This window comes from Pterocles gutturalis, unplaced genomic scaffold (genome assembly GCF_000699245.1).
Source record: "Pterocles gutturalis isolate BGI_N339 unplaced genomic scaffold, ASM69924v1 scaffold5481, whole genome shotgun sequence".
In the NCBI taxonomy this organism is placed as follows: Eukaryota; Metazoa; Chordata; class Aves; order Pterocliformes; family Pteroclidae; genus Pterocles; species Pterocles gutturalis.
This window is the reverse complement of record NW_010100169.1, coordinates 1-12605: the sequence shown is the minus strand read 5'-3', so window position 1 is coordinate 12605 and position 12605 is coordinate 1. Positions and strand designations below refer to the sequence as shown.

General features: G+C 40.5%; 1 protein-coding gene across 1 annotated transcript in view; it reads right to left on the bottom strand.

The window, feature by feature from the left end:
* The window catches only part of PTPRF (protein tyrosine phosphatase, receptor type, F), a gene marked incomplete at its 5' end in the record, with an annotated part of 199831 nt that extends 195715 nt beyond the window's left edge, over window positions 1–4116 (bottom strand). Inside the window, 2 exons of the mRNA XM_010078593.1 lie at window positions 1084–1225; window positions 3971–4116. Coding sequence (XP_010076895.1) covers window positions 1084–1225; window positions 3971–4116 — 288 coding nt within the window. The remainder of the gene's footprint in view (window positions 1–1083; window positions 1226–3970) is intronic.
* Between the last annotated feature and the right edge of the window lie 8489 nt (window positions 4117–12605).

The window sequence follows — 12605 nt, the reverse complement described above, 5'->3', positions numbered from 1 at the left end:
TTCCCATCACCACAGTGCCTGAGCACATCACAGTTGTTTAATGTATTCTTTGTCACAGAGCAGAGAGGAAAATATGATTACCTCTATGCTATAAACGGGATGGGAGAACAAGGTAAATTGTCATGTATGGCTGGCACGCTCAGCATTAGAATAACCAGTCTCCTCTGGTTCAAAATCATACAACAATAAACGCTTTCCAGTCTAGTTTCTTCATTCCTCAAAAGTTTCTTTTCTACATTTAACCATGTAACACCAAGCAATTTGTGTGTTTTCCTGTTTATCTTAGTAAATACAAGTAAGAATAAAAAACCCATTCAGACAAATGCCCTGCTATTGTAACATCTCAATATATTTACAAAATCCTATATATAAACAAATAATACAACACATTGATGTGCTAAAAACACATTTCCTTAAAAGCAGACAATACCTCTGACAATCTAATATAAAAAATCAACTGATCACAAGCCTTTTTATATCTAATACACTGTTCTTCCACAAAACATTCCATTTAGAAGAAACAACATAGCAAGCAAATTAAAACCTGCTCATATAGCAGACAAGGATCAAAATCTATTCTTTAACAGGGGAAACAGAATAACAAGTTGTGACTACAGTGAAAAGTAAACCCAGCTAAATTCCACGTCAAACTCAAAATCCAAGAGTAACCTGAAAAATCTCTTCAAGAACTGTGCCCATTTAATCCAGAAGGTGCAGCAACATAGATTGTTTCTGACTGTCAGCTACAATTAGATACCCTGAAGATGGGTATTTTATCAAAGCAAAAAGATAAGGAAAGTATAGAAATGTCTCTATAGCTAGTCCTCCAAGTTAGAAATTACACACCTCGATCAGACGACACAACTAAAACACTTAAGTTCAGAATCTGCAATCCTTTCATGACTGTCTCAAAAAATATTAGGTTCTATCACTAGGAGAAATTATAGCAAATGATACAGGAAGAACACAGCTTTTCCAAACCAAGCTAGAATATCACCATGTCATTTTAAAGCACCACACCAACATGTAGCTATCAAAGCCATGTCTTCTGCCACCTAAGGCATGAAAAAACTTCTCACTTACCTTCTAACACCGTTAATTTGGCACTCGTGTTTATCTCCCCAACACTATTGGTTGCTGTGCACTCATAGATAGCTTCATCTCGATGAACACGCAGAGGCTGTATCCGCAGCACTGATCCTGATCCATCATCAAACTCAATAACCTTTAACAACGAAAATAAAGCATTTCTTTACTGATAACTTTTGCAACAAAACCCGAAAGTCAAAACAATCCAGGGGTTAAAAGGTTAAAAAACAAAACCCAAACCAAAACAAGCCCTGTAAGCTGTAAAACACCACGCAATCAGTCAAGTGTTCCAAGGCCAGAAATGCAATGATTTCAGAGTCAAGAACATATTTGTCCTCTGAGGAGGCTAGAACAAATGAAGATCCAACAAGGTTCCTTATGAATCAATTAAGGTTGACAAATTATCAACCTGGTAATAAAGATGTGGATCTGATGATTTAAAACATCTGAGCCATATTTGCACTAATGGTTTTACTAATCACACTGATAGCAATTTAGTGCCAACTTTCACCTTGATGAAGAGCAGAGTGATACACTCTTGTGGTATTACCAGGAAAACAGTAAGAAAACGAAAATAAAACCTTGAACACCTACAGTGCATGCCAACTCCAGCAGAAATGAGGGTTTTTAATGTCCTTCAGCATCAGGCAGTTTGCAACCCTGGCATAATCAACAATTATGTAATTACGATTCCTTCCACAGCATAATAAATTAAGTCCTTTACATATCATTGCCTTTCCATCCATCCTGCTAAGCTGTAACGTGCATTACTCTAAGTCCTACATGGAAGAAAGAGGTTATTTGTTAGTTTGCAGCTGGATCAGCATAAGCTTTTGCTTAATGGCAAGGCTGTGAAGGCACAGCCTCAGGCCACTGTTGATGTCAAACTTATCCTTCTCCTATTACTGAGCACAGCAGACATCAGAAATATTAACTCTAGTGCAGATGGTGAGAGCATGAGGGAAAGGCACAAGCCCCCCTCCTGTCACTTGGGAACCGCAGGGGCAGATGAAGAGACTAGGCTATACTTTGTTCCAGACATGTACATCAACCTACGACCTGCATTACCCCCATGCAAAACCTTGACCCTATATTCAAGAGCACTTTTTTAGGATTGCTTCTCACAGCATAAAGACCAAACGAGTGAAAACAGGAAGGAGAAAAACAATGTGCACCAGAAGACTCTGCAGTGAGGAGATACAGGAAGAAATCAAAAGGTACCCAAGACCACTGAAAATTTGTTATTCCTCACACCGGAAGGAATAGCCCATCTGTTCTAAGTAAAAGAAACTGCTTGCAAAAACCCATAGTTTGGGGTTAAGAATCAGCAAACAGGACAGAGAAATGTGAACATCACTATAGTACATTTAAAGGAATTAAAACTTTTTCTAAAAATAATTTTAATTTAAATATGAAACTGTGACAAGATCCTAAGCTTTCTATAACCTTTACACAGGACAAGGCTACTGCCAAATTTTAAAACAAGACAAAGTCAGATGCAGAGATTAATTCACTTCAGTAGTAAGGACTGAAAATCTAAGAGATGAAACAGCAGAAAAGCTCTCCTGCTCTCACTATCCTTTGAACAAACATCTTTGTATGAGATGAAGGGAGCTACAAGTACTAAGGACCTGACAGACACTGAGATCAGAAATCCTGTTCATTTGGTAATGATGGACACCTCTTTTGCGTAATAACTTGGCATGTGTACATCAGATTTGTTTATTAATTTTCTTCATTTCAACTGAATTAAAATTTTTCTCCAAATAAAGATGAGCTTAGTAATGAGGTAAAATTAATAGTTATCTAGGAAAACAAGAAAGATACTATTCACTGTCTCCTAACACAATAGAAATACCTCAACTATGTATCAAAACTGATGTGAGCAAAGGTATAAAATCGCTTGTACAAATGCATATAAGATGGCATAGCCCTCTGGTCAGCCACAATAAGCACCAAATTCACTATAAGGTTGTATTTACTTACAAATTAGAATGTTTAAATGGTTACTATACAACAAAACTTAACCTTTATTGGGGAAAAATAACAATGTAAAACAAGATTAAAATTGATTACTTTAATCAAGGTTTTCTGCTCACACACAAAATAATGATTAAAATTGGTGACTTGAATCAATCTATTCCGGGCAGCAAAGTCATCTTGTGCTCCAGTCAGAACAGCAAAAACATCAAAGATGGGATTAGAGAAAAGGCAGCAGAATAACAGAAGGGTCAAATTTCCAAGGGAAGTTTTAGAGGAAAGAACCCAAGTCCAAAAAAAGGAAAGTGGAGAAAAAGGTGGAGAAAGTCAGTGAAAATGTGTTTGTTATTTAAAATACAAACCAAATTGGACCCTTTTTGAAAAGCATTTCTGACACCTGCTCTTCCCTCTTCCTTTCACTCAGACTTTAATTCACAGCGAAGTCAAATTACTGCTCAAGATGACTTTGCCATTCCCCTTCCAAGCTCATTTGTAGGAGGGATGGCAGTAGCTTTCACTTAGGAAACCTTCCAATAGCATTTTGGCATCCCACTTCCAAATTTCACAGGGGGTGGCAGGCCAAGGAGATGCCTTATCAATTTTCACCATGAAAACAGAAAATGACTGCTAGATCCAACTCTATCTGGCACCCAATTCGGTGTAAGCCCCAGTATCCCATCTGAAGAAGGATCTCCTATGTGTGTCCTTCCAGCATCATGTTCAAAGGACACCACCTGCTCTACAGATTGCACTACTGAAGGGAAGGAAACTTACTTTACTCTGAAGCTCTAGACTCTCAATTGTAGTGATGCAGTGATACTCAGGTTGCAATGACAATTATTGTGTAATTAAGATCTGCAAGCATTAGATTGATTACAAATTTTTATTTTTTTCTAATTACCTCAAACCGCTGAGAACTGACTTTCTTCCCCTTCTTCATCCATGTGATACGAGGTTTGGGCTCTCCTGTTGCCTGACACACAAAAGAGGCCACTCCTCCAGAAATCCCAATCTGATCTTCAGGAGCTTTCATAAACGTTGGCTTGCCTGGAAAAATAACCAAATCATCCCCATGAGGACACAACATCAGATAAGCAAGGAGTGTGTCATGTTAATCTAAATTATAAGATAATTGGTGCTCCTACTACAAATCCAGGTTGAATGCCCCCAACCACACAAATTCAGTGCAGACTACAACATGACAAGCACGGTTTCTGCTTGAGTACCTTTTTTTCCTGAAATGAATAAAGTCCATCTGGCTAGCCTGTAAATGAGGGCGACAGAGGGCTCCCCCCCCGGCCCTCTGGGCATTCATTCAGGTATATGACAATTTGGAACCATTTTTACGGTTTATTTTCTTAATAAATGGATTTTTGCAGGTTTATAACACTGTCATAGCACTGGAAATTACAGAACAGCTGACACACCAAACCTACAAAATGTACCATACGTTAACATTAGTTTTCCTGAAAGCTGTTAAGACATTCATCAAAATTAACAGATACAGTTTTAAGTATACAAATTAACACCTTTAATTTTATTTTAGGTGCGGATTGACATAAAAATCCCCCAGCCTGTAAGTATCTGGAAACCTGCACAGGCTGGCCTATGCTTGGTAAGAAACTAATCACTAAAAGTGAAAGTCAGCAAAGAAACCAAAGTGACATTCAGGCCTGAAATACTCAGCAAAAAAAAAAAAAAAAAAAAAAAAAAAAAAACACATAACGATTAAAAAAAAAAAAAAAAAAAATCACATAACGCTTTAATAATCAATAAAAGATGTTTCATTAAAATATAGTTGTGTCTTCTGGATTTACACGACAGACTTGGGTGCATAAAACTGGGCACCCAGGCTGAATGTTTATATTTTTTTTCTGCACTCACTGTAAAAGAGAATTTTGCAATATGTGATCCAAGGGTCATTTTGAAACACTGCTTTGTCCAAGTGAGAGGTGTTTGATGATCTTGCATCCCTATAAAGCACTAGAACATTTAACTCCACTGAGGGAGTTAACAGAGTTCACCCGTGGTGTCATTCAGTGCATAGGTCACACTAAAGTCACGTTTCAAATAAAATTCTAATCGACCACCTCAGAGATGAACCTGACCTACAAACGGGGCAGAGACAGCTGATGGGATGTAGAAAGGAGTAAGAATGAGAGAAGAAACCTGATCAACCCCAAGATACTGAACCAACGTCCCCAGCAGAGCTGGCAGAGGTTCCACATCTTCACATTCTGGACACATCCACGAGCATGTCCTTGAGGGAGAGGGGGACAACATCTGTAAGCCCAGGTGGTTTAAACACTAAGCTTCTGAGGAACTGAGGGCTGAGTTTCCCTGATCTGGGAGGGAGATTCAGCGACACCAAAAGAAGACAATCTTTAAATGCATTTTCCTGAGATGTAAGAGATTAAAACGCTAAGGGTGCAGTTGCAAGTTACAGCTGAGCCAGCCGGGCAGCCTGCAGCTACTGGAGCCGGGGGGGCAGGGTGGCCTTGCTCTGCCCCTTGTCCCACCCACCCCCCTCCAGCCACCAGCACCCAAACCCTACAAGCAGCTCTGGGGTCAGCAGAGCTTCTGTGGAGCAGATTCAGGCCCCCAACCCCCTAACCCAACAGAAAGCAGCCTTTTTTTTTTTTCTTTTTTCTTCTTTTCCAAGCAGGGTAGGGAGCACAGTGGCTCAGGGCAGGATCAGACGAGGTGGGGGGCACTGGAAGATGGCACCTCTCCCCAGCCTCGGCAGCTGCAAGCTGGCATCTGCCACCTGAAGCTGCTGAATGCAACTTTTCCCTTAAGCAGCAATCTCTGAAGACTTTGCTAAAACTGTAGGACCCTCCCGAATCCCAGTTTCGCCTTCACTGGCAGTCACGCTTCCCATGTCTATCAGGACCCTGAGCCTCTAGGTGAGGGTGAGAGGAGAGGAATCCCTCCCACTCTAACAGCAGAACAAGTCCAAGGCCACCTCATGTCACTGAATGTCCATGGGGCCAGATGATATGCATCCCAGTGTTCTGAAGGAGCTGGCTGATGTGGTTGTCGAGTCGCTCTCCATCATATTTGAAAAATCACGGCTGTCGGGTGAAGTCCCCAGTGACTGGAAAAAAGGAAACATTACTCCTATTTTTAAGAAAGGGAGAAAAGAAGACAGCCGACCACAGGTTCAGAGTGAAGGTCAGACCAGCTGGGAGCAGGAGAAGCCACCACCAGCTGAGGACACGCTTAGCAGAGCGGGGCTGCCAGCATGCTGCTCCCAAGGCAGCAGGACAGCAGACCCCCTCAAACCGTGCGACATCAGACACTCAACACGGGCTGTGGCTGTGTGCTAGGGAGTCCACCGACCATGCACATGGACCTCAGGCACCAGCAGACATGCCAGCCCTGAACCCAGGGCATCCAGGGGTCCCAGCTGAGACACTAAGCTGCAGATCTGGAGCTCCACTACCGCTGCTTGCTCGGCTTTATTTCCAACAGCCTGTGCAGACAGTGGATCCACCAAGGTCAGCACTGCCCACGCAGACGTGAGTACACACATGCCCTGTCCTCAACAACCTTTTGAATGAACATCACAGACCTGACCCCAGAAATTCATCACACAGAGGTATACTGAATTTTGGCATCCTTGGTGAAGGGAGCCCTGAGGACTGCGCAAAGAAAAAAGCTCAAAACCCAGAAAATGCCTTTTTATTACATGATGGCTGCTGCCTGCAGTCCTTGGCACATTGTCCTGACATGAACAGCAAGCAATTATTAAGTCTGCTTGCTTAACTGATGCTGATTTCACATATTTACTCATCTATAATCATGTCTATTTCTACTTAGTTTATATTTACATATATCTGTGTTTATTCACTTCTCATCTATCTCAGTGAAATGTTAATTTACTGTTCAGGCTGCTGGTGATTGCAGTGTGATTGACTGTTTTGCTATGCAGTGTGCTGAGCTGGTATCTTGTATTACATTTCGGCAGTTGATTTGTTCTTTTGATTTTCCGTTATTTACTCTGTGATTTTAGTAAAATAGTGTAAATTTTTCAAATGAAAAATACAACAGAATCCAAAAAACTTTTGCCCTTGAAGAATACAATGCAATTATATCTCTCACTGTACACCTACTCCCCAGCTTGCACGCTGAGGACTTACTTTACTTTTGTACATTTTTAAAAAATCAATACTATTAAAAACCAGAACAAAAGGAAACTGAATGTTCACAGGCTGTAAAACCTAAAAAACCTGCTGCCTTGTTCAGCTTGAATTTACATTGTTGCAATGAATCTTTTCCCCAGCACATTTAATTGAGCAACACTGATTTCTGGAAACCATCTAAATCCACTGAGACTGGCCACAAAAGTATACCTGTATATAAACCAAATTCTCACACAGTCAGTGAAAGGGCATTTCTACAAAGCCATTTCAAACATTTGTTTAAATTTCTGAAATGGGAGGAAAGTCCTAATTAAGCAAACCTAAAATCCCGAGTCCTGGCCCCAGGACAATAGTCGGGCATGGGCATACATATGGAACTGTTACACAAATCCCAAAACTTATCTCAGTGAGAGCTAACAGAAGTGTGACAGATCAGCCATGAAAATCTTGGTGCCTGTGGAAAATGCATGTTAAGTGGACTAGACTCCCTCCGCACGTCCGCTCCAACCAACATGTCTGTAACTACTGCCTGGAGGAGGCTACTGCAGGACTAGTTACCTCCAAAGGGCAGTAGTAACAACCACTAGGGACAGGGCCAAGCAGTCTTTTTTAACCTGTTTTCGGTATTTGCACTCTTAGGGCAGCCCTAGAAACACAACCAGAAAAAAATAAGGATGTACTGAAAATACAATATTTAACCAGTAATCCAGTCCTTCTCTTCCCCCCCCCTTAAAATTCAGCACAACCAGAGTCTCCACAAAAGATTATGCACATGCCAAGCTTGAAGTTAACTGTTTGTTACTCAAACAAACTACAAATAAGTACAAGGAATTGAAATATCTTTTACAGTGAAATCCTGTCTTTTCCCTGATGGACCTAAGGACCAGGCAAAGCTCACCATCTTTTTATTGAAAGTTTAAAAAAGAGAAAAAGAGTTATGAGATTCCAAGGACGAATCTGTGAAATATCAGGTTGAGAAAGAACCTCCCCAGCAAGTCTTGGGTGACGGCAGGGAGAGGTGCTGAATGGCTGGGTGCCCATCACACACACCCTTGCTTACTCCAGCGTGTGGAGTAACAACTCCAGGCTGGTGTACCTGTCATTTGACAACTCCAAGTCCAAACAACTCCAGCCTCTCTCCCCCTGACCTCTCTGCCCAGTGTCAGATCCCTGGAGCACGTTCAGTCCTCACCCTCTAAGCTAATTCTTTCTCCTCACTTCATAACCAAGTTCCCACTACACTGGGAGTGGAAATTGCTGCTATTATCATTTCTATTCACCCAGAAGCTTAAGGCAGGAGAATGGGAAAACTTCGACCTTCTTGGCTGAAATCTTCCCTGTTTGGTCTTTGCTCAAAACTAAATTATTCTAGAGAGCTTATCAGAACAACACAGTTCCGACGAGGAAGTCTGTGAAAAACAGTGTTTTCTCGCAAGAGAAAGAAACAGACTTCATCTTATTTGGCTGGGGGCTGAAAAATAACAACTTGCTCAGACACGCTCTCCGTTAAGAAAATTTTTTTTAAAAATATTTCAGAAGAAAAGGACTTTCCTTTCACAGTCAGTAGTGTCAAAAAAGTCACTTGCTGAGCAAGCACAGATTCCTGGATAATACTATAAAGTGAATCACAAGGAGGGTCTCATGGTGTAAGAGGTGGTAGCAGAGATTTGGGCACACACAAGTCTATTTCACTATGCTGGAAAACAGCAGAAAATTAATGCAGAGACCTGCACTGAGCCCAGGAGAGTGCGTAATGCTTTCAAAAGAAATGCTCCTTCGAAGTCGTCCACAAGAAAACGGGTACAGAAAGCCAGAGAGAGAAGTACAAGCAGGCAAGTTAGGTAAGCACTCATCAGTAAGACTGTTGTCTGCCCTCCCCAGCAAAAGCAGATGTGATGAGCTTAGGAGGGGAGCATGGAACCCCCCAAGGCAGAACCTCAGGTGTACTGGAGAGCCACTGACACAGCCTTCCTGCAGGGCAACTCGGAGAGAGAGACAGCCAACCATGAAGATGCATCTCTCTCACCCATATTTTATATATAAAATCACTGTTGTTCTCTGCTATGTTGTGGAACAATTTTTATACATCAGAAAACCACCTCAGCACCTATTTTAAAATTTGCACTAACAAACATTTGTAGTGGAGTAGTAACATTTCAGTTCTCCTTTTCAGGTTTCCCTTTCTTTATCAGAGCAGTTCAGAGTCACTTAATCACGTGTGTTGCTTTTAGGCTGTGCAGTTTCTCAGTGAGCCCAAAGGACCTTTCCAGGGAGAAAAGTCTCTTTTGTCAGATCTCGTTTAGGGCTGAGGCACAGGGTGTAGCTTCTCTCCAAATTGGTGAGTTTTCTGGGTACCATGGCCTTCGAGAAGTAATGTACGATCTGCATTTTACCTGGCTTGAATACCAGCCAGAGCCTTGAAAAAAAATGATGCTGGGTCATGTATATTTAGCACAGACCCATGTATTTTGCTACACATTAAGCACACATAAGTCACATAAAAGATGCTTCCTTGTAATTTTCTAAGAGCCAAAAAATTTCAAGTGGCTGAAACCTAATATATGCAAACACAAATATGCTTTATATACCCAAATATTAACTTGTTTTATTTCAAAGACCCATCATTATATGGTTTCTTAAAATAAATGCGAAAACTAAATTGAATCCTGATGCTTTTTCACTATTTAGCACCCACATCAAATATACCTCATCCAAAAATTTTAATTCAGAAACTGGTAATCATACTGCTCCTCCTGTTCCTGTGGATGCTATTTTTCCAAAGAGTTGCATGTAGGTTTGAGAAAAATGAGTTATTAAACACACGTCTGTAATTAAGTGCTCTATGAATGCTCACCTGCTGCAAGAGATTTTAAAGAAAAAACGTCCTCATGTTACAAGTGCCCACTGTTCTAAATGGAAGGGCAGCCAAAAATAAGACTGTCACTGTAGGAGAAGGAAGCTTGTATTTTTATCTGAAAGCTTTTATGACTTGGGCTAAATTGAGATTGAAAGTAGTCTCCTTTGTGAAGGAAAAAAACCACAGTTGTGATATGAGATGAACTAGATAAGCACATACAATAGGCATATATGGGTAACCTTACTCAGGTGTCTGGGCTAAATGAATTAAAATAAGTTGTTGACACAAGCATGAAAAAATTGTAACGGGAATAGTTCTTGAGCCTGGAAATGGTGAAATTCAGGTTTAAATCCCTGCCTTTAACCTTCCCTATCACATATGCCAAGGCACAACTGTGCCTCAGCTTCCACTGTAAAACTCACCTGCTGTTCTCGCAAGGCTGCTGTCAGGACAAATAAGCGAAAAATGACGATGTGCCTCAGTTCTTATAACACTGGGAAGAAACCAAGAATGACACAGACTTTCTCATGTTCAGGACTGACTTTGAAGTGGAAATAAAGTGGTCTAGAAGACAGAGGTGGCCCATTCTTATATATACAAGTAAGGGTATCTCTCTGTTTCCTTTATGATCTTGGATGACTGATATCTGTGCGTGGATGGGTGCTACTGGAAGGATGCTCTGGTGAAACTTACTCTATGTTCTCCTAAGCATCTGCTGCAAGGCAGGAGGTAAGCCAGTGGGCTCTCCAGCTATCCTTATATTTAATATCCTGATGTTTTCCTTTCAATATACCCACCGTGGTTTAAATGTGGTTCCTATCCCTTCGTGACTGTTAGGAATATTGTTTGGCAAAATAAAATTTTTCAAACTTGCACTTTTAATTATTGTATAATTTACAAGTAGGAAGAGCCTGTTTGAGCCTTGTAGTAACATTTCTTTAAGAACAGCTTACTAAAGCATCAGTGAGTCCCGATGATCACAATGCTAATTCATTCATATTTCTCCTTTTTCAGTTTTATTTCACCAAGACGACAACACTTCGTAAATGAAACTTTTGACCTTTTATTACTTGGTGCAAGGTACTTATTAAATAAATGCAAATATATAGTGGGGTGTTGCATGCTCAGATACATCCACAATTTTCTTTTTATCCGGTGAATGGATCATAACCCTTTCTCCCAACCACTTTAAAAAACACTTAACTGCATCCCAAGCACAGAAAATAGCATTCCAAATTCAACATATTCCTCAGATCGCTCTGAATTACAGTTTACCTAATGTTGCCTGCACATATTCCTCTCTTGTTTTATCATCTTATTGTTATTAGGTTTTAATGTTTAAGATATTCCCAACAGCTAGGACAAATGATTCTGCTAGTTCAATACAGTTTTAGTGGCTGAGTGTTCCAGTTTCAAGTGTGGTTGTCCATCATAATCAAATCTACAAACACTATCTCAAAGCAAGTTGCATTTCTCCTCACCTTCATCTCCTGACTTCCACTAAGTTACTCACAGATACCTTTTGAGTTCATATAAAATTAAACCAAATAAAGTGAATGGTTAACATACAAATCTCTAAGAAGTAGATCTTGCAACATGTCCAATGACCTCTGTGACTTTCAGTAGAAAAACTACATTACAAAAATAATAAAAGCAGCCATCCAGCAGAGGCTGTGCTTTTCCCTAAACACTAGCAGGAAATACGGTGAACTAAGATGCCAGGTACTCATTTCAGCAGGTGAGACCCACTGTTCTTTGTTTATCTGCAGAAAGTTTAATTACAAGTCAAAATTGAATATTTGAAAATTTCTCCTTAAAGAAACATCCTAAAACCTCATGTGTGCTATGTACTTCTGGTCAGTGTCTGGACGATTATACATAAACCAGCCCTGCACCAGTAGAAACTGGGTGTCCACGGTTAAATGCTGATGTTTGGAGAAACTTGGTTATTCCACAGAAATACGGGTTAAAAGCCGTTGCTCACTCAAGTGTTAAGGCCACAATTACTGGATATTAATAAACTACAGCAACAGCCTGTCATCATAGTATTGCACTTCAGTAAATTTCTAATTCTGTCTCCTTCTGAATCATGGAAATTGTTGAAAGAATTTAAACACCTAAAATTAACTGACACGATACTGAAACAGAATTGTCTCAGTCAACCATCACAGGAGGATGCTGTGCAAGTCCCTCAGTGGCGCTGAACATTCTGGGTGCCGATTTATTTGTGGAGAAAGTTTTATGCAGGCATCTTAGACCTTAACACAATGGGGAGGTGGTTTCTCTTCATATAGTATCTGCAGGGTGCCTACAGATTTTGCACACAGGGTGGTAAATTTTCTCCATTATTTTTCAAGGCTGTTGTAATTGCAATGTCTTTCTCAAAGAGCCTGGCTGGCTATGAGTGTGAGCTGCTTTACATCTTAATAAGAAAATCCCTAACTCTGGCTAATCCATGTGCCGTCATTGACTCTTGTCCATGAGTTTTTTAAAGTTTTTTGTGTGCCAGGAAAGGGGTGGAGGGGGTGCTGGTG